Source organism: Physcomitrium patens, chromosome 7 (assembly GCF_059467195.1).
Source record: "Physcomitrium patens ecotype Gransden chromosome 7, ASM5946719v1, whole genome shotgun sequence".
NCBI lineage: Eukaryota > Viridiplantae > Streptophyta > Bryopsida > Funariales > Funariaceae > Physcomitrium > Physcomitrium patens.
Window position 1 is genome coordinate 15,415,535 of NC_143416.1, and position 22,962 is coordinate 15,438,496.

The window sequence follows — 22,962 nt, forward strand, 5'->3', positions numbered from 1 at the left end:
CTCTTATCACCCAACCATGATTGATGTTAATTAGCTACTTGCTATTTTCATACACCTTAAAAGATATAATATTAATTTCTAATCCATAATTGACTAAAGCTAAGATTGGATCATTTAAATCACTTAGCTTTAATTGTGTCTCAATGGTTTTTTTAATTCAATAAGAAACTAAATAGCAACCTTTTTCATTCTCATAATCATTATATTTGATACAATCTATAATTAATAGTTCTTGTACTTGATTTACTTTCATAACTATATTATTATTAATTAAAATCTTATCTTTTGAATTTGACTCTCTCTTCGCTCCCATGATTGTAGATTAAGAAAATATTTTTGTTATTTTTTCATCTTAAATCATCCAAATATCCAATGCCTCAATCATAATAGCTTTGTTTGTTTGTTTGTTTGTTTGTTTGTTTGTTTTTTTTTTTTTTTTTTTTTTGTAAAATCAACTATCAATTCACAAAAATCTCTATTTTCTATACTAGAAGTTTCTTTCAAAGTGAATCTAATCTTGGCATTCAAAATTTTTTCCTCCATAATATTCTTTATATCAATAGACGTCTAAATATCAAATTGATGTTTGTAGATAAGATTTTTATCTTTGGCTTTTTTTAATAAAATATTTTTATTTTTATTTTTTTTCTTTGATGCCATCCTCTTATTAGCAGGTTTAATAAAGTCTTCTTCTTAAGAAGCTCTATTTATCTTTTATTTAATTACAATACTATATAGATAAATAAATTATTGATATTTATCTAATAATATTTTAATATTGATAGCATCCATCAAATTTTTTCACACAATCATCCTTTTCATAGCCTCTTCTTCTTTCTTCATGGTATTGGCTATCAATGAAATAACATCTTTTACTATTATTTGATCAATTGCAATGGCATAAGATTCTCTCTTTCTTCTACATATGGCACTATCTTTGTTGATTTGCTTTTGCACTAATTTATTTATATCTTCTTTTCTAAAATTTGTCATTAAAGACTTATCAAAACTTTAAAAATCTTATCATTTTTTTAAATATATAATATCTTTTATAATTAATAATTTATAGTTATCATATTTATCATATTTATGGCTCTAAACTATCACACTATATGTATTTCTTCATAAATCCTCTAGATTCTTCTATTACACATGAGGATACTATTTTTTTATCAACATGCAAGCAATAATATCTTCATGCAATATTCTTTTTTTGATCTCAAGAACAACAATCAAATAAAATATAGAAATTTATTTCATTTTTGAAACTTAATGTACATCCATCTTACAAACAAAGAGCTTTAAAATTTTAGTAATGTTTTTTCTTTCAAACCTTTCAATATTTTCAACCACAACATCCAAGGTTTTAATGTTACTTTTCCTACTTTCTTAAGTTTGATGTCACAACTTCATAAATAAGCCATTTGAATTAACTCTTTTTGTATTTCAAATCCTAAATCAACATCCTTCATTATGATTGAACAACTAATGCCTCAAGTCTCTCTCAATAGAAGCATTGATTTGTCATAGCCAAAAGATCTTGCTTTAAAAAAGCAATGGATTTTTTTTGCTACTAATTTTTCTAACTTCTTTGGATTATTTTTAAAACAAAAACCAATAAATCTTAAGTCTTCTTCAAATCCTTTGTTTTTAAAGAAGAATTAATATTTTGTAACAAAAGACCACAAAAAAAGTACAAGAGAGCAAAACATCTTTCTAAAGCCCTTATATTATTATCCTAAAGAAGTTATTATTTCAAAATTCTAGTCCTAAATCCTAAATCCTACCTTAGCTTTAAATCTTAAATTATAAATCTAATAATTAATTTCATTCTTATATTTTTTTATTAAAAAAAAATTAAAATAGAAGATAAATGTTATTGCACTATGGTCACTACTAACTTCTTACTCCTTCTTTTAGAAAAAATCTATATATCTCTATTAAGAAGATGAAAATATAAAAGGTATTGGTATTATACACCATAAAATATTAAACAAAATTTCTTGCTTTTGCTCTTGAGTGACAAGTCATCCCATATAATCTCCTAGTATAAGCATTGTAAGACCAATTCTTTTGTCATCTTAAAAAATAAATTGAAGATTTTGAAAAATATGCCTTTATGCCTTTACTCTCTACTAGCAATGGAATTCGAACTCAATACCTTCTAAATGCTACTATGTAAGCTGCTAAACATCCAATAGACAAATAATAGCGATACATTTCTTACATAAGATGTCAAAGATTGAAGCTAGTAAATTACTATGATAATGAGATAAAATAGATAATAATAGATATTTTAGATAGTATAATTAGGATTAAAAAGAGGGACAAACTCTCTTTAATGTTAGAATATTCCAATCAATAATCAACTACAGGACCATAAGCATGTCTTGATGAGATATTGTTAAATGGCATACCTGTATAGAAGTTGTATATTATATGTTTGTAATTAAAATAATTATCTTATAATTAAGAATAATGATAATATTCTTTAGAAATCTATCACAATGAAGTATCCTTCAAGAGTGAGATTTGGAAATTAAGTTCCCTCAAATCTAGTAATAAAAAGCATCCATCAGGATTAAGAATTTGTTCTACAATTAAATTAGAACAAAATTGTCCTAACCACGATCTCGAATTGCCAAGTACAAATAAGTTTATATAACAACAATGTTGACAAAGTGAGTCTATTTAGACCAAATTGATCCAACAAAGAAATATACTCTACCATAGAAGCCTTTAATCCATCTCTACAAGCTCTTAGTTGCCACTTGATGTCCTAAAGTTAGAAACTAAATCCTATAATATTATAATTTGATTCCTTTTCTTTTAGAAATTTATTACCAATAAATTATAATATTTATTACTTCTAAAATCCACACAATTATTCCTATACTTATAAAAAATATGCTTACAAAATTTCATTCTAAATTATTATTTTAATTATTAATTATTTTTTAAAATTCAATATTCTTTAAAATATTTTATTTCATAATTTAAATATATATTAAGAAATTATAATATTTTATAATTTAAGCTGATTTTTATATATTAAATTAATTTAAAACACAACATTATTTTGCCATATTTCAATGCTTATACCTATGCTCTTCATGTTCTAATTAATTCTTACAATGTTCCTTGTATTCTTAATAATACTTATAATAGTCAATATTAAATCCATCAAACTAACAACAAAAAATATAAAAGCCAATCAATTAAGTTGAAAAGGCTTAGAAGTGAAAAATTATAAAAGCTATTTAATTGAATTGAAAGAGCTTAGAGCTTAAGAATTGGTAAGGCTATGCCTCTATTTAGAGTTTGCAAGCAATCGTGACCACCTATGAGACACTCAAATTGGCTCTCTCAATCACCACTTAGGTAGCCTTTGTATAAGAATCCACCTTGTGCACTACTTCTTCCAAGCTTTGACTTTGGTTGTTTTGGCCTAATTCAAACAGTCCACTTAGTTCTTGAGCTTGGTCTTATAGTGGATGGATAGATTATATAATGTTAGGGCAATCACATTATTAAAGTCTATGCCATTTAGGTTGTCCGCTTGCAATGCCATTATTATTGATGTTGTAATTATTGATGTTTTGTATGTGGACATACATTGTTGTCCTAAGCAATGGTTGACAATCATTTTTCTAACAAGATTGTAATTTTTTAAAAATGGTTAAAAGAAGCAGACTAGATTTGCAATGTTGCAATAAATCAAAAATATTGACCATTACTTAGCCAACTATATCAATGTCCACAATTAGTGTGTAAATTCAAATAGTATGTATTCTTTATTAATATGATACATGTTATTTGTAGGATACATGTTTTCTAACTAAAATACAAATCATGTACTTTTACTACTTTAATTATCTAGATTTAATTAGTTTTAATTCTACAAATACTTTATGAATATTAATTAAGTTCTTTTAAGTATTTTGATATTGATATAAGTTACAATTTATCTACAAGCCTCATAAGAATCAAATTCAAATTATATAACACTAATTAATTTTATAGCATGGAATTGTTTCTATTAGCAAATCATGCAAAATAGTTTAGTTGTAGTTGTTTACTATATAGTCTGGTCAAGTTAGAAGCAAGAAGAGGTGTTGCAAAACAACATTGAGGAACTTCACAACAACCTCTATACAAAAAGATCCAAGGCAATACTAAAGCACTCATCTGCATGAAGAGCAATCATGACAATAGTTGTCATTAGCTACCTCCAAGCCAAAAGAGATCTATGAAAAAAACACCATAAATGTCAAAAGGGGATCAATTCATTTGAATTGGGAGAAGTACAATTTTGCAAGAACTACAAAGATTACATACTATAAATTTAAATAATGTATCATACTATAAATTTAATAATACATTACATTATTTAAAATATTCTATTATTAATATATATTTTTAATTAGTATGATACACACTATAAACTATGGCACTCATGTAATGTACTAGAAGCACTTTATAAATAGTATGATATGCACTAATTACTAATATTGGTATAACTTTATAATGATATATTTGGACTATCTATTCTAGAAATTGGATCTTGGATGTATATAGTGGATGGAGGTTTGTTGCACTATTTAGATGCTAGAATGGGCTACAAGTAATAGTGAGAATTGGTGCTCTAAGTAGTTGGGTGTTTAAACTACTCTATGTAGGGTATCTAAGAATGTCCTAGAAATGCTTCAATCTGGAGGGATGGACATTACCGCAAATTTGAGGTGCAACAAGTTATGATGGAGTGGAAATTATGCCAAAATATTCAGAGGTGATTCCATAGAGGCATTGATATGTTGAAAGTTGGGCATTGTGGGTGGGATTATTGACCGAATTAGGGATTTTTTGGTGGGAGTATTGGCGTTGCAGTGGACTGGTGGTAGTTTTGATGTAGATGGAATACATAGCATTTGCGAGAAGTTTTTACCAATGTCTAAAGTCTTCATGGTGAATTAATGTGTGAGCATCTTGACTTGAAATGACAAGCTATTAAGGGCCGACGTTGCAATTGTGGTCCCTTAGATTGTGGGGTGCAAGTTTTTGGTCAACAAGTAACTTTTTAATGCTCACTATAATTTCAAGGTGGAGTTTGTCTAAGAATTGGTGCATCTTTTTATTGTACCAAGACTTCTCAACATTTTTAGGGTTCCCATGGCTTTCAAAGCACAGCTCTAGCACTCTCGCAAGGATTCTCAATTGGGCAAGATATATAATTTTTGATTATGTCAGCTTATGGAACGCTAATGCATTGATAACAGTGCATATTTTTTGGGATATATACCCTGTTTTCTGAATACATCTGCACCATGTACTTAGTTAAAGTAGCTATCTTTTCAATTGGGTGGACTGCATCTTTTTGGTGTATAGTCATGTGTTTGATGAAGATTATCGTGTTGAAATGGCAAGCTCCACTGTATATTTGTGAATTTTACATGATAGCAGAATAAGCAGTTGGCGGAGGGTTTTTTATGCTGTTCACCTAACTTGATCTTTACCTCAAGTCTGACGCCACTTGAGCTCTGGACAGGTATTTTAGAAAAGAATGATCGTCAGATTACCGCATCAATGTGTAAAGTGTCATTGTTGATATAGTCATCTATAGAAGTGAAAATTAAAAGACATTTTATTGACAATGTTCAAGTTTTTGTTTCTTTACAAATAGAGGAATACATAGCTTCACGAGACTATTACACGTGCTTAGAAATTTCAGTGATAATCAGACAAATCAAACGAATTGTGACTGGAGGTATTGAAATTAGAACCGGGCTCAGTTTTTCAGCGATAATTACAAGCTCAGACTCTGAATTGCCTAGGATTGAAGATTAGAATGACAAGAGAGACACCACCACTCAAATATAACTCGAAGATTAGATAGCAGTAGTGAAATCTTAGGTGACCTTCGATTGATCAAAAGAAAAATGGTGCGAGGTTCCAAAGACGACATACAGAAGTTCGAAAAGTGCTCACTGAAACTAGTGAATGAACTAATCGCATAACACTTAAGCCTGAGCTTTAGCAGCCAATTCTCCTTTGATTTTTGGATCTTTAGAACCTTCTTCACAATCTTCTGTTCCTCGATGAGGAAAGCCTGGATAATGCTGCAAAACATATTCGGTTTAAGAATAAGAGATACAACCAAATTTCACCTTTGATTGAAAATGATAAGATCCATAAACTAACATTCATGTTATCTTTTATTCAAGTGAAAACTATAATATCTTCATACGTTAAAAATAGATAAAATTTAATGACAAGCACTTCATATTCATCTGAAGTAGATTAACCGTTTTAAAAAGCATATATATATAGGGAGAGAAAGAGAGAGAATCACTAATAGATTTAGCATTTTTGATAAGTTAAAATTTTATTACATGTATGAATTAATCAGCTTAAATTGTGCAGCCAAGACACATCCAGGGGCCTAAAACAACAAAAGGTGTAACAACTAAGCGCCACCAATACAACAATTTGACTTCAAGACACAAATCCACGATCAAGATTATGCTCCAATCGTATCATATCCCAAAACACAATTCATCGTGCCAAATTAGTTGGTGTTTAGAAATTGGGGTCTACATATGCTTCTAGAGTATTCTATTAAAGAATTATGTACTAACCAGCATACCGTTCGCGCACAGCAGAACCAGCCATGGTGCCACCATTGGCCCTGTTAATAGTCTTTCTGTGCCTGTGAAGATGGGATGCCTTGTACTCCGTGGGTCTCAAATGAGAAATCTGCAAAAGTGTTTCTCTTTGAACATATTCCAAGTCTTAAATTCATACAAAAGAATAGATAGTCATACTTAAACCTACCCACACATTCCATGTTAATAAAATTAACTATACCTATTTGAAAAATGAGGTCGCCTTCCATGTGTATAGCTAGACTCATTAAAAATTTGAAAAAATAAGAAATTTATTTAGTTAAAATTCTTTCAAAATCTAAATCAAGTAATCATTGAAACCTTCAATAAACAGACCCAATTCTATCAAATATCCTGACTGGTATAATCAAAGCTAGAACAACAATAAATTTATTACAAACTACGAGTGAAAGATAAGGGTGGAATTGATCCTACTGAAAAAGCTCGTTTCGTACAATGAGAGTTACACTGTTCATAGTCTACAAGTTACGCAGAGAAACAGAGTTGAACAAATAGTTTCTAAAACACATACCAAACGTGACAGTCACAATTTGTTTTTCACGACCCCAGGTGAAGCAACTACGCCAAACATCGATGTAAATAAATTCCCAGTCATCCAAAGATCGGTCAACACGGTAGAGAGCTAAGTTTACCCAAAACCTACCCCAGCAATGCGCTTCCTAGTAACTGGGCACTTAGGGCCTCTCGCCCTCTTCGTAGCAGTCTGGAATACATTCTTGCCACCTGTAATCCAATCAAAAGCCAACCCTTCAACACACTCAGTTCCGTCTACAAGATGCGAATCTCATAAACCTTCAGGGACAGCAAGCGTAATGGTAACCACCACCACCATATCTCGCAATATGAAGAATGTAGAGGAATCCGCAACGGAGGTTGGATGGGAATTGACAAATCCTAGGGATTTGCGGGATCCAAATTGATGGGAAAGAGACACACACTTGGGATCTCAACCACACGAGTCTGCTTAGACTTGGTGGTGTAGCATTAGCGACGACGGTAGGTCAGTCGCTGAACTATGGTGAAGGGGCTTGGACAAAGCTCTCTTGCGAGGCGTGGCGATGGTGGAGTACGCAAGCAGCAGAGCGCAAATAAATAAATAAATAAATAAATAAATGAATAAAAAGACTTAGTTCGATGCCCTCCTCCCTTCTCTATAGTTATCTGTCATTTGCCCTAATTTTATTCATCTAATTTATTCATCCGTTTCTGGGACCCATTCACACTGTGAATTCTTCAAACACCCTCACATGGACTAGAAGCCTCGCAACAGCTAATTTGTTTGTACAAGTTGGTTGGATTTCAATGCTTTCGTAAATCTTACTTGGTTATAAAATCATTGGAAATCTTGTTCTAAAAATTAGGAAGAGTGTGAGTAAACGCATTTGAATGATTCATAAACAAATTAACTGTGAAGCTTTAAATAAAAAGTATAGGACATAAAATAACTTATGTTTTTGATAATGAATTATAGATGGAAGCCAGTTGAGGCTCCTTGATGGTAATAAGATATGTGTTTTATGAAGACAAAACTCTCAAAATTACATTATTTTAAACCTGGTGCATGTATATATATTTGTCTAAAACAGTTGAATAATGTTGATAATTTTGTGTTTTTATGAATGTGTGTTATTTGAACATGAAAAATCAATAAATTACTTTGAGATTTTGTTCAACTTTTCAACACTTTCCAAATTGCTTTAACAACTTGTGCTACATGAATCTTACAACAAACACTGTATACTTGCAGATCTGAGAGTATTTTTACTACTGTGTTGTACCTAAACCAATCAACATTTCATTGGGCCAAATAAGTTTCAAGTTTGTGGACTCTTTTTACATCTAAGTCAAATTCACTATCCACAAAGAAAAAGACTTAAACATGTAGTATATAGATATTGTTGCTATTTCATAAAAAATAAAACAAAGCAAACCAGCAAACAAACAAACAAAAACCTAAAAATTCATTGGCACATTGCCTGCTCTTCAACGTTGTCTTCGTTGGCATGATTAACATGCAATGCTGTGCAAAGAAGTCTCTTTGATATTTGCAAAAAGAAATTTTAACAAAGAAGTCTCTATTGCATAGAAACATGGAACTACTATTAAAGGTTAAAAATATGCTTAGATTTTGGTGTTTCAAAATGAAGCTTTAAAGACTACTAAAAAGAATTCCACATGCATACTATTACAGCTTGGCAGGTGGGTACATACCTAACCATATTAATGTAACATAATGGATTGTTCCAAACATTTCCATATTTGTAGAATCAACAAAAATTCCAATACACCGAGACACAATCTAAGTCCTCTTTGATCGCACATTGTTGAACAAAATACTGTTACTTAAATATTATTTTAAAATTAAATCAAATTAATAAAATATTCTGTTTAAAAAAGAAAGACATATATTAATGAATTTGCTACTGTTGCTGTAAAAATGCTCTACTGCTGCTGTTGTGCAATGCCGTCCCCTTAAAACTTCATTTCAGTTGCAGCTTGCAAAAGCAACAAAGCTCGGATTAAAATCAAATCAAGCTTAATGTAAGATGTACACATAGGTATAGGGATTATAACATTTCTTTAAGTGAATGTTTTTTTTATTTGTGAAGATAAATTTGAAAAGGGAAATGTAACCTTTATTAAGTTGTGATTTTCTGGTTTCAAAGTGCTCGATTCCAACAGAGGTTTTTAGAGTTTTTAATTTTTCTTTAGGTTTTTATTTTTATTTGCTTCAAATTAGGATAATTCAAAGACAAATGCTTGATGTTTTCTTTTTTCTTTTTTGTGTTTTCTTTTGTGTGTATGTCTGTGTGTGGTTTTGTTTTTCCAAACCTTGAACACTAAAAGAATGGCATTAAAAAAAATCTCAAAGGCTGGTGTGACATCTATTGTAATGTAGGCACTGCTCACACTAACAATAAATTTGTATGCATCTTACCATTATAAAATGTCTTCTTCTTGTTAGTGAATCTTGATTGTTTTTGAATTAATAAGATAATTCAGTATTAAGAAAAGGTGGCATCATATGACCTTAGAATTTGTAATATGTAATTTGTTCAAACTAAAACTTCATTAACCTTAAATCCTGGTTCAGATTCCACTGAAATTTTAAAAAGTTACCAATTTTACAATATATAACATTTGGTATTTTTTTTTGCAATGGGTATGTATATATATAAAATATTCTTCGAGATTTGATACTTTAAATGTTTATATATATATATATATATATATCTTTGAATCATATTTCTAATTCTAAGATTTATAAAATATGTATTTTTATCATTTTTGTCAACACTGTCAACTTTGTTATAAATGTGTTATGTCTTTTCATATCACCATCATCATCATTATTATTATTATTATTTGATAATTTATGTTCTAAAATAACCAATGGAATGATTAATATCCATAACTTATTCTGCAATATTTTAAAACTTTATACAAGACAAAGCAACGTGGTAATTTTAAAAAATTAAAAGATAATTATTATTTTACAATTTTGAGCTAGTAGTTAGTTGTTTGCACGTATAGAAATTTAAATTGAAAATAAAAAAATTACGAAATCTAATATACTTTTAACTTTTTATTCAGTGACTAACATTATAAACACTATAAATTAATGCAATAAAAATTATACACTAAAATTACAGACTAAAATCATACAATAAAAATTCATGTATTATTATTATTTTTATTTTAATAATTTATAATAATTAAACATTTGATCATAGAAATCATGATTTATTTACTTATTTTCAAAAAATATATATATATATATATATACATATCTTCCTTTTTTAGTCATAAACCATTTCACATAATTTGTATTACCAAATTAAGCTTTTAAATACATTTTTAGCTACCTTTATTCCTAAAATTAAAGTAATTTTTATTACAAGAATGCAGTTTCTATATTTCATTTGTATATGTTTATTCAATATTTAACTTAAATTATAAATTTTATTTTTAAATATTTTATTTATTCTAGAAGTTAGACACGACTAGTATGGGCCTATTCCTTGCATAGAGCTCAAATAAAACTAGTTTGAGTTCTTTCTAGTATCAAATTTAATTTAATTCGAGTACAAAAAAAAAATTAAAATTAAAATTAAAAATACAACCACAATTACATATGTGGTATTTCCATATATTATCTTTAAATGTTATAGTTGGAGTACCCTCAGTTGTACTCAAATATTGAGCCAAGGTAATAGTGTCCAAGTCCACTTTAATTTGGTACTCCTAAAAATCTTCATTTCACATTATTTGGTAAAAAAAACTATTATAAAATAAAATGTTGTTCTAATAATTTATACAAAATAATTGAAATTATGCTCTAATTATTATATATTTCTTGTTATAAAATATTTCTTCTAGGTACTTAAAAAAAATCGTGATTAATAACATATAGATGTTGGATTGTGCATACTTACTATGGTGGCATTTGTTTCAAGCACATCAAAGTTTGTTGCAATAATTTGTACTTAAAATAAAATTGTTCACTAATTATTGGATACATATTAGAGATACTACACAAATCATTCTTGTACATACTTTTGACAACATGTGCCAAATTTTAAAAGAAGGAAGAATTCTAAATGTTAAATACTTTATTTTATAAGTTCTAATTCATAACTTGTGTGAGAACTTTGGAATTCAAAATGTTTGATATTTTAGAATAGAATGCTCCTTTACTTTTCTCTTCTTTAATTAGGTTTCTAAAAAAACATTATTAAATGCATTACATAGGTTGTAGTCAAGGAAGACAATACTTGAATTATACAAAATATCATCTTATAATTTTTACTATCTATAATGTATCAAATGATATTTATTTCTTTGTCTTATCAATCATTAATTAATTTTTTTTAAATCAAGTATTTTTTCTAGTAGAAGATGAATTAAGCTTTTCAATAATGTCTAATTTTATGTCTTGATTTTTACACTTCAAAATGCACAAAAATGATGATTTATAATATTAGAAAATATTAGAATGTCTAAATAGGATGTATTATCCTTTGTTGGCATTCTTTGTCTGTCTTGTGAATAAAAAACACTTATTATGAAAAAACCATTATTTTTAGTAATCAAAGTAATATACACATTATAAAAGTTTTATTATATATTTTCTTTGCTAATTATTTTGAGATTTTTTCTATTAAAAAATATTATTTTTGCTTAATTTTTTAGAATTTTAATTTGTATTGTGAATATTGATTTATCTTCCAAAAATATTCAACAAAAAAAAGTTATTTATTAACTATTATACTTAAATTTTAGAAATAAAGAAACTTTTCAATTATTAAAATTAAAACTGATATATATATATATATATATATATATATATATAATCCTTTATTAATATCAAAAAAATTACTTCAAAACAAAAAACTATTCTATGTACTACTAGATTATATGCAATAAAAAAAAATACATTTTTGTTGATATTTTAGAAAGTATTAAAAATGCAAGGATGTTGTAGTTTTATAGTTTGCATGTACATGTTATAACTTAAAATAAAGTATTCAATGAAATATTTTTATAACATATATCTATTCCTATTTAATAGATAATATGAGATATTCTTTGTATCCATAATTAAGAACTTTTTATCATTACTTTTTAAATAGTTTTTGTTTTGTGAGTGAATAATTATTCTACTACAAATCTTGAAACAAAAGAATGTGTAATTAGGAGGATATTTAGAATTCCAAATAATAGTATTCTATGAATTGAAATACATTTATAAATATTTATGACACCTTTTTATTAAACATAGTTGTTTATTGTATTAGTTGTATTATCTATTGAAGAAATAATTCATTAACTAGGTAGAATTTTTTTTGTAGGTATTGCAATAAGAAGACATAGTTATTTACTATATTAATAATCTAGATAAAAAGCCATTTTATATAGGTTATTTAGCAATTAATCTAATACAAGAAATAAAAAGTATCAAAAGCTAGAAAAACATTTGTCCCAACAATAAAGGGTTATTTAAGTCAAACAAGGTGAATATGGTTCTTTTAAGGTTAGTATGAAGCTTATTATTATTTTTTAAATCATACAAAATACATATTAATAATGTCCAACCTTAGTTATAAGACAAGTTGTCCATTATAAGGTAAAAATTAGGTAGTTTGTAATATTAATTGTATAATTTTTTTTTTATGTTATTACTTTTGTTTTTTTTTTTTTTATACTTTTAATGGAAAAAAATTTAAATGTATGTTATGGATATACATATTTATTCTAATAATTACCTATATAGTTAAGTAGAAGTAGGTAAAAGTAGATTAATTTCATAATATCTTCTAGAGAAGCTTCTTCAAAGCTTTATATATATGGCTTTGACTTTATATGTATTTGAAGTTGATTAGTAGGTTAAAAACTCGATCAATAAATTAATCATGTGTCACACATATTGGTAGCTTGTAGAACAAGTTAACTATGTGGTGTATCTATAAAAAACTTGCCTTGCAAGTGAAAGCATGTATCTTATAAAGTCAATATGTGTTGGAGGTCCTATAATACATCGCCATATAGCTCCTACTTAGATAGTATATTTGGAGGTAAGAGTGAGGCCTTCTTCATTCTTGTCAATGCTTTTCTAATCCTTAGTCTTGTTTCAAGATTTTCTAGTCATTTTGTCTTTAACAACAATCATTTTAATTTAATATTACATTATTTTTGAATGATTATCTAGTCTTTTTGAGTGACATAAGAGTGTCTTGATCTTTTAGTTCTTAAAGATTCATGTCCTTGACAATGTATTACTCTTCTAAATTATCATTAATAGATTATTTGTTTTCAAATTTTTCAAATATGATAGCATTTAAGTCTAAAGAATCATGTTTTTATTGTTATTTGTCTCATTTTATTAATATGATTCTTTTATTATTACATAAGTTAATTTTTTGTAGAAATAAAATAGAAGTTGGCTTGCATGAGCTTAGATTGGAAAATAGCAAGTGTCACCTTGAAAGATGTGATAGCCAAAGCTAAGTTGCTGATTGTTTGTACTTAGAATTAATATTTGAATAAATTTATTCTTATAATTTCAAAGTTTAAACATCTCTCTCTTATTCATTTGCATGGTTTCAGAAAGATAAATGTTTTTGCACTTGTACTTGATTTCTATGTGATTATTTGATTAAGTAGTTTACTTCTCTCAAAATTTACATTAGCTACTTATTACTTTCTATTATCACATTCATAACAACTTTGTATGCAAAATTGATGTTTTATATGTTTCTTATCCATACTAAAAATACCAATATTTTAAAAAGTTGTGATACAAAATGTTTTTGTCAAGAAGTGGAAGAAAACAATCTCAATGGTTGAACATACTTCACTTAAAATATGTTGGTAGAAAGAAAAGAAAAGAAAAAAAACTGTAAAATAATAATAATAAAATAATAAAATAAACATTATACATGTCTTGTAAATGCACACAAAAATTGATTTGGACATCAAAAGAATGTTTTGACTTGTACAAGTCTACATAGCACCTAATCAAAGACAGATTTATTTCCATGGACTCTATTTATCTCCATCCCCAAGCCCTCAAATTAAATCCTATATAAATATTAGTTATGAAATTATCCCAATTATCTATCAAAATTTAATTACCACACACCCTAATATATTGCTCCAAAGAGCAAAAATCCATGCAAATCAAAAATTTGTACCACTATAGACTACATCAAACATTGTTACTTAACTCTCTGCAATTATGTGTATGACCAAGCCTAAAACCAAGCCAGCTGACTGTGATACAATCTTATTACTACCCAAGTTAGTGAATTCACATTTCTATATCACTTCTAGACCTATTTTTGCTGCTACCAACCTCCACGTGTGGATAGACCATAAGCAGATGAAAATCTATAATACTATTGTGAAGGTGAAAAAGCATCAATACACCATGTGATTGGTGGTAGTAAGTAGATTAATAGTGAGTGACAATAGATCCTAGAATGTTCCATCCAAATTCTGAGATGAAATATTTGTACAATAAGTTGCAATTACGAACTTAACCTCCAGTTATTTGGACATACTTCAGCTATACGACAAAACTTGCACACCAGATTCTCATTCCTCTTTTGGCATCTTCACCCGCTCCTCAGCTTGCAACACATCTTGCTGCATTTTCGCAATGCGGAACAAGAGCCTACAAAAACAAATCAACAACATCAGTTAATTGCTAAGGAGTAAGCCAACCAAACGGGTTTTGATTTTGGCAAAATCTACATCACAGAACCAGGAAACAAACCATGACTAATATTAGAAAATCGATTAAGACTTGGTGCATACGTTCATCTACATTCTATGTCAAGACAATGCAAGGCATAAAACTTAAAAGCAATATTGATGGAATAAAACAACGAAGCAGCGTACATACCAATAAAATAAAGCGGCACTTAGCGCAAGAAGCGCATTGCGATGAGACTTGTACAGCTGCACACTCACACGTGAAGAAAGTTAAAACACAGGTGAACTGGTCCATCAATAAGATAAGATAAAAAATAAAAATAAAAATAAAGCCAACACAACAATATGTATACAAATCGTGTGTAGAATGCCATACATAGACATATCTATCTATCTACCTATCTATCCATCTATATACTTATCATTAATAAATAAGATATAATCCGATAAATAACAGGTTTCGATGCAATTGATTATTACCGATCTTGTGAAACGATCTCTTTCAAAGGGGGAGCACTCCTGCTTGCTGCAGTTGATGCGATTCTCGTACTTCCAATAAACCTCTGCAATAACACCATCAAAGTCTAGGTCAAATACGAGTTCATGATCTGCAATGAAGTAAACTCAACAGATTTTATTCTCGAGAATTCAAAGACTCAATTGACTTAACTAATATTCAATATACCCTTTGCAAAATTGATAAAACTCTTTACAGGAATTTTGGTAGTTTCTCAACATGGAATCAACAAATGAAAACATTAATCTTACGGTGCCACCCAAACAGCAATACTGTGGAATCGAAGTAACTTCGAACCTCGAGAAAATTTAAGAAACTAAACATGATCAACGCAAAAATTTCAAAAGAGGACACAAGGTCTGTTATAACCGTGTGTAGTCAATCTCCCGCACACAGCAACACAACTGAGAAGCATAAAAAGAATTCACGGGTGCTAGTTAATAAGGCAAGGTCAAGACCAAATACCCAACAGCTGGAAGAGTGCAAACGGCACAACAGCCAAACCAGGCTGAAGTATTCTCTTCACAAACTCCAACACTTGTTTAGAAAGCCCACGCGGCAGCGGTGCCGTCAGCAGCAAGAGAACAGCTGCTTCAACAGCAGCAACAACTCCAAGCAAGTACCATTGAAGCGCCATATTGAGAAACTCTTGAGCTGAAACGTAATCTAGCAACTGCAAACACTTGAACAAAAACTCCTCGCAACCAACCCACACAGCACTCCGACAAAACAATCACCGGAATTCAACACCCTGAACACACTACAAGGATGGAAACTTAAATTGAACCCACAAAACAACATCCCTGCAAGCCCTAAATTTCCCTCGAGGAAACGTCGAGAATGACGAAGCGAGTCCCTCTCCCCCAGCGAGCGTGGACCGAGTCAAATCCAGGTGGCACATTCAAGGTCCACGTGGACATCAGCCAGAATGTCGCCCGCCACGTGGGAATCGCTCAACTGGAAAGGAGGTCTCAATTTTGCTGAGTTGGCGATGGAAACGAGAATATTCTTTCGACACATGATGTACATGTTGCACTGACAGTTTGCAAACTTCACCATGGCTCGTTTTGTGTTTTGGCATTCCGTTCCTTGAAAAACATACTTATGATAAATGCTTTTAAGATGCAACATATAGCTCTCTATTGGATGATTGCTGAAATATGTGTTAATGGTTGATAGTAATACTGCGACTAGGCAAGTTTTTAAAATATCTTTGTGAGGTAAAAGCCTCTGCATGTTAGAGTGTAAATTTCATTCCTCATTTTTCTTTTTCTTTTTCTTTTCTAGATGATTATTTCTTTAGTATGTAGAATTTTTGTGGTCAAAAGATTCATGCTACCTAAAAACTTTGAGTACCATACTACAATTCTTACTTTAGAAAGGTCATGTGTATTTTTGCTTTTGGAATTGGTTAACATGATGCTACAGACTCATGTTCAAAGTTTTATTTATTTATTTATTTATTTATTTATTTATTTATCTACTGAATGAATTTGTGCAAACATTTACCCGTAAAGGAAAAGGGAAACATACACAAGAATGCAAAATAAATAAGAATACATAAGAATACAAAATTTGATTTTCAAGTGCTTTAGCAAAAAGTTTTAGAATAAGAACATGTTGTCTTTTGCTGGATGTCAAATATGATCAGTTTATTGTTTTAAATAGATGCACAGACCATTGAAAGTTTTCAAACAAATACAAACAGCATATATATTATTAGAATGTAACCCATCCCAAAACTAAATATTCCCACTTCCATGCCTTCTTTACATTGGTTGTGGATCCAATAGTGGAGAAATGAATCTAGAGGTATTTTTTTTGTTTTTTCGTGATGGTTAGGATGGTTAAGTAAATTCAGTAAAGCTTGGATCTATTTAAAACTACCTTTATTTATTTATACATTTCATAAAATACAATATGAGATATTCCAAGAACCTGAGCCTTAAGCTTGTGAGAAAAATTACAATTTGTGATCCTAGTTTTATTGCATGTGCCACAAATTTACAGACATTAAAAAATTAATTATTTGGTTTTAATGAAAGTGTTGTTTAGTTGAACAATTAACTACTCTTTAGGGGCATGCCTTAATTATTTATTACTGACTTTTGTAATTGTGAGGGTCCTTTTGGCACGTAAGGGTCATTCATCCATGTCCACTGCGGACCAGTTCATGACGGAGCTTGGAACGGAGTTCACTGCGCTGTTCCCTTCTTAGTTCACCGCGCAGTTCAACACGTTGTGTCTTGAGCTTTGTTGCGGCGGAATTTGCAGCTTTCGCGTCGTGGCTCCGAAGCCGCTGGGTTCTTCGGAGATCACCCGCATCAAATTTGCCTCACAGCGCACATGAGTTTTGAAATTTTGTCGTAGATTTCCAGGCGCTGCTGGCGAAGGGGGGTCCTATCTGCGTCGTCGTCTGTCATGACGGTTTCATCGAGCGCTTCGCTCGTCTCGAGCCCGTCATCCGTGAAGATTCGGGACGGGGGTAGGAGGATATTGCCTGTTGGATTTGGTTTGACCAGGGCGTGCATTACCTCAGAAAAATTCGGTAGCTCTGGTAAGGAAGCGGAGACGGATGCCGGCGTTTCGACGATGAGAGCTAGTGAGAGGGGTAGCGGCTACTTGCCCCCACGATTCAGGTCAGCATTATGAGATTTTCTTGGAAAATTTGTGTGTGCGCGCGTGTGCGTGTGTTTGACATGAAACCTCGTTTGAAATTATAGGTGTTATTTTTTATTTTATTTTATTTTATTTCTCTTTTGGAGGAGAGACTTTGGAGGTTTTCACAAAGAAAAGATGCCGTAGTTTGTTATTTAGAGTCTGTAGCGTGATCTGTGAGGTAGTTTAGCGACGATTGAAGCGGAGTTTTATGTTTTGTTTCAAAGTGATAAGTCGCGAGTCTTTATTTGATAATTGTTTGACATATCTGAGGGATTTGTAGAGTTTTTTTGTTTTTAAAATAGTGAGAACAACCTAAAAACTTCATTGTCATTTTAGTTTGATTATTTTTTAAATTATATTTATACATACTTAGTATTATGTTCTCGTATTCGATTGAACCTAGGTTTGGCAAGTTTTGAATGAGTTTGGATTTAGGGTTTAGTCTGGTCGGTTTATTTGTTTTAGGGACATTCTTCTACATTTACTGTATCGTGAAAGCATCAATCAAAATGACTCTGAGGAAATTGGATAAGGAAGCGAGTGATATGAATTTGACTTCTTAACAAATTAAAGTGGACATGCAGTACAGTGTAGCGCCGATGATGGACTGGACGAACAACCATTTCCGGACTATTGCTCGTCTTATGTCCAAGCATGCGTGGCTGTACACTGAGATGGTAGTGGATGACACCATCAACTACCAGCAAGACAATCTTGTAAGCATTCTTTTTTATTAATTATTTTAACAAAATTCTGTCTAGAAATTTCTTGGTTTTGTTTTTTGAACTAGGAATGTGTTAAAAGTATATTTCACCACTTTTTTCTTCACCCTCACATAAATTGTTTTTTATTGTTGTTGTTGTTGGGCAGTTATTGGGATTAAGTGTGTTATTAAATTCATTGTTATTGTGTACCATGCGGAGTTTTCCCGTTAATCTTCTTTTGTGGTTTGTGGGGATTTCAGGATATGATACTTAAGTTCCCTGAATCTCATCATCCCATAGTGCTTCAGTTGGGTGGTTGCAATCCAGAAAAGCTCTTTAGAGCATCTCAACTTGCTAGTTTATATGGATACGACGAAATCAACTTGAAGTAAGCATCTCCCTAGTCTCCTCATGGTACTTTCTTTCCCAAGAGGTCGTCTTTCGAGGGTGGTTTGCGTTGCGATTTAGGATTTCTACCGGCTCTTTATGCCTTTTTGTTGAGTTCTTTGCAGGGTTGGTGATTTGCTCTGGTGGGACATAATTTTTCAATATTATTCTTGACATTAGGTCACATTATTATTCTGGCTTGCAGTTGTGGTTGCCCTAGTGATAATGTCACTGGCCGTAGTTTTGGTGCCGCGCTCATGCTTGAGCCTGAGGTATTATGTTCGCAGTTCGTGTAATTTCATTGATTGTATTTTTAGAAGTAATCTAAGTACTCAACAGAAGTTATTGTTAATTTTTCATTAATTTCTGGAAACTCGTTAGGTTTTTGTAAATAGAGTCTTGTTATCCTCATACAGTGTATCACACCCAGTTTCAAGAAGCGCCCTTTTAGATGGTGTTTGGAATTCTATCATTTCAGGGACTTGCGGATTATTGAGCGCCGCTGATCTCATTGATAGTATCCAAGTTTTGAATTTAGAGATGGAAAATGAACCCAAATAATCTGCGCGTTCAACCTTACGCATGATTGATTTTAGGTGTTTGTCTCTGACGGCTCAGATATTTGTTGTATTTGCAGCTTGTTGGTCAATGCGTGACCGCTATTGCAAAGGGCAGCCCAGGGACTCCTGTTTCTGTGAAATGTCGAATAGGAGTTGACGACTTCGACTCTTACGATTTTCTCCGTATGTGTTTGTTGAATCTTTTGTATGTTTGTCTATTTTGGGTAGAAGCATTGGATTTGGGAAGTGGGAGGAGTGTTCCTCAGCTCAGCATTCGTACATGTTTACCTCTCAGGTTTGAATGGAGCTTGTCTTGGTGTGAGGGCCAACTGCGAGAGTGCTGCTTTAGGGCACTGGCGTAGCTTGATGTCATTGTGACAGCTGATTATTTGTTAAATGTGGGGTGCATACATGATTTTGGTTGGTTCAGATAACTTTATCAGAATTGTATCATCAACGTCACCTACGAAACACTTCATTATACATGCACGAAAAGCCGTACTCAAGGGCTTGAGTCCGGATGAAAATCGAAGAATACCACCTCTCAAGTGGGTCTTGATTTGTTGGCCTATTTCCAGTTCTGTGTAGCTTCCGACTTGAATCCTATACAACATGAGAGTTTTGACATTTGGATTTTTTTGATTTTTTTTGTTTTTGTTTTTTGTTTTTTGTGTTTTTTTGTTGTGAAACAGATATGATTATGTTTTTGCTTTGATGCGCGACTTTCCGAATCTTAAATTTACATTGAACGGTGGGGTAGTCGGCATTCACCAGGTTGGTCCTTTCAAATCGTAGAGTGTGATGATGGCAGTAAAATATTTCTATCCTCATATCTCGATCGAGCAAATGGTTTGTGTATGTCGTGTATACTAAATGCAAACGAGTTCCTGATGTGCTTGTACCGGAGTTAACTGGTCTTGTAAAATATGTGGCAGGTGAATGAAGCCTTAAATAGAGGAGTCTTCGGAGTTATGCTGGGGCGTACAGCTTACAACAGGTACTTAGTAAGCTTCATGTTCTGCATCATAAAGTTGTGTGAGTTAATATCATATCATAACGAATGTCCATTTACCCGTGAAGGAAACACGCTCTAAGACATGCATTGACTCTGCTGTGCAGTCCCTGGAGTGTCCTTGCCAACGTTGACAGAGTCGTGTATGGGGATATGACACCTGTGTTGACTCGACGTCAGGTATGCCGTTGGAAAGAGTGGAAGAGACGTAGAGAGGATGTCGAATTTGATTTGAGAACAAGCTTGAACTACGTTGAGTAAAGATATGCAAATGAATAGGGACTTGTGGAGTATCAGCACCACAATCCAGATTCACTTCCGGCTTATCCCATCGTCTTCCAGTCTTGGGAACGCTTTACTTTTTACTTTTTTCTTTTACTTTTATTTTACAATTTTATTTTCTACATTAAGAAACAGTATTATGGTACCTATTTTCTTCACAAAGCCCTCTCAATCCTCGAAATGAAACCCTGTCACTTTCATCTCCTGTTGAAGCACGTAATGTTCATTTAGTGTTGATTTGTGCTGAAAAGTGAACATCAGCCCTGATGCTTTTCGCACAAGTTTAAATGAATGTTAGACTAATCGGAAGCCTTTTGGAGGTTGATTGTCGGTGCAGATTCTGGAGAAATATGTAGTATATGGTGATGCTGAGCTTCATCGGTACGGTTATAAAAAACCTGGTATTAGACAAATTGCACAGGTATATCTATTTCTTCTTGTTCATCAGCTTCGTGCCTGAAACTGAGAATGGTCTTGAATTGTAACTTTTTCAATGAAACATCTGAGTTGTGTGGCACTGATAAAAAGATCGGGAGGGTGGGGCGCCGGTATGGGAAAAACCAGCCTTTGTCAGGCCTATTCTACCGAGAGAAAGGAGTAGGATTGTGGAGGCGGGCTCTGGACGAGTATATTCGAAGCTCCCAGGTAAGTTGATGATACTTCAGATGCATCCATCGTTCGATTAATGACGTATTGATACATGACAAGTTTACAGTTTGCTGGATCAGTAGTTTTCTGCAATTTACTAATACCTATGATTGTGTGGTATTTATTCTACAGACTCTGCATGCACTTTTAAGAGATACGCTTCGTGTGATACCTGATTCTGTACTTGATGATTCACCAAAACTTGAAGAATCTGCAGTGTCATTATTTGCTGACTTATCTGCACTCCCATCTGCACACCCATTTGGTTCTTCCCGAACTCTCCAGCCTCCACAACAGTCACTTGAAGACCATAGTACCGTTCAGTTCTTAGGTGTAGATCTAAAGCAGAAAAAACACACGCAGTAGGGCTTTGAAAAACTACTTTTAACTTGAAACGTCTGCCCTTGCTGATTTCTTTTGTGTAATCAGGTCACCATTTCCTAAGTTAAAAAAAGAAAAGTAGAGAAAGTACCCAAAAAGGTCTTTCATTCTGTACCAATTACTAGACACAAACTAAAGATCAATGTCTGTAGCAGCTGACACTGTAACCGATTATGAACTGTAGATGAATTTGGTGCTCAGTAGAATTGTGAGAATTGAATTTGGTGGTGGATGTTGAAGATAGATGGGTATTGAATGCAATTGGATTTTTGAGCTTGTGCAGCATTCCATTGATGTTCGAATAGAAGAATAACATGACCGATAGTGGGGTAAGAGAATGTGATACTCCAATGTGGCTGGCCAGTAATCAGTGATTGACTCGATCCAGCAAAAGTACACTCAAACCCTCCCTTGCATTGTTCAACACAGTCTCTGCAATTTTCATTCTCACTACGCCCGTCCTCTCATCCTGGCTCACCCTCCATATCTGGATACGTTATCCCTGCCAGTTGTGCTGAGTATCCATCGGAATCTACACACACCAGTTATCGAAAACGGATGTGCTCCCGAGAACGAGTAAGGCAAACGAATGTGAACGATGCCTACCTCGCCAAATGACGGCATTGGCGACTGCCTTCAATCTCATGTGGGTGTGGGTGATGGTGATCTACGGAGCCAACCTGAGAGTGCTTCAGGTGGCCGCCGTTGCTCGCAGACCCGAAGTGCAGGTGGTACTCGACGCCGCAAACACGAAGCCCAGGGTGGACGAAAGCTCCAACCAACTGGGTGCTCAACAAGATCATGAACAGGGGTGACATCTACGGCGTCACCACCGGATTCAAAGCCACCTCGCAGTGCGGCACGCAGCAGGGAGTGGAGTTCCAGCTCGAGCTCATCCGCTTCCTCAACG

The 22,962-nt window shown here is 32.2% G+C and overlaps 2 protein-coding genes and 1 pseudogene across 7 annotated transcripts; 1 reads left to right on the top strand and 2 right to left on the bottom strand.

Annotated features, from left to right (window-relative positions):
• Positions 1-5,629: 5,629 nt before the first annotated feature.
• LOC112284995 (uncharacterized) lies at positions 5,630-14,559 on the bottom strand (annotated as a pseudogene). The gene is made up of 5 exons (XR_016504333.1): positions 14,539-14,559; positions 7,622-7,844; positions 7,327-7,406; positions 6,644-6,753; positions 5,630-6,116 (listed from the first exon to the last, which is right to left on the bottom strand). The product of XR_016504333.1 is annotated as an uncharacterized LOC112284995 (transcript).
• A 25-nt stretch (positions 14,560-14,584) lies between these two features.
• Positions 14,585-16,194, bottom strand: LOC112284360 (uncharacterized). The gene is made up of 4 exons (XM_024524100.3): positions 15,883-16,194; positions 15,381-15,463; positions 15,091-15,146; positions 14,585-14,859 (listed from the first exon to the last, which is right to left on the bottom strand). The coding sequence occupies exons 1-4, from the start codon at positions 16,052-16,054 to the stop codon at positions 14,781-14,783; spliced, it is 390 nt and encodes a 129-aa protein (XP_024379868.1). The 5' UTR covers positions 16,055-16,194; the 3' UTR covers positions 14,585-14,780.
• Positions 16,195-17,645: 1,451 nt separating this feature from the next.
• On the top strand, positions 17,646-22,267 carry LOC112284661 (uncharacterized). 5 transcript variants are annotated; one of them, XM_024524675.3, is made up of 12 exons: positions 17,646-18,056; positions 18,663-18,794; positions 19,043-19,170; positions 19,375-19,441; positions 19,807-19,912; positions 20,160-20,277; positions 20,422-20,503; positions 20,665-20,726; positions 20,849-20,921; positions 21,361-21,444; positions 21,552-21,668; positions 21,804-22,267. In XM_024524675.3, the coding sequence occupies exons 2-12, from the start codon at positions 18,678-18,680 to the stop codon at positions 22,035-22,037; spliced, it is 1,188 nt and encodes a 395-aa protein (XP_024380443.1). In that variant the 5' UTR covers positions 17,646-18,056; positions 18,663-18,677; the 3' UTR covers positions 22,038-22,267. The 5 variants fall into 5 exon arrangements, with proteins under 5 accessions (XP_024380443.1, XP_024380440.1, XP_090108246.1 ...); XM_024524672.3 differs by having other exon boundaries at positions 17,670-18,056; positions 18,668-18,794; positions 21,588-21,668; XM_090252120.1 differs by having other exon boundaries at positions 17,678-18,056; positions 21,588-21,668.
• Positions 22,268-22,962: the final 695 nt, after the last annotated feature.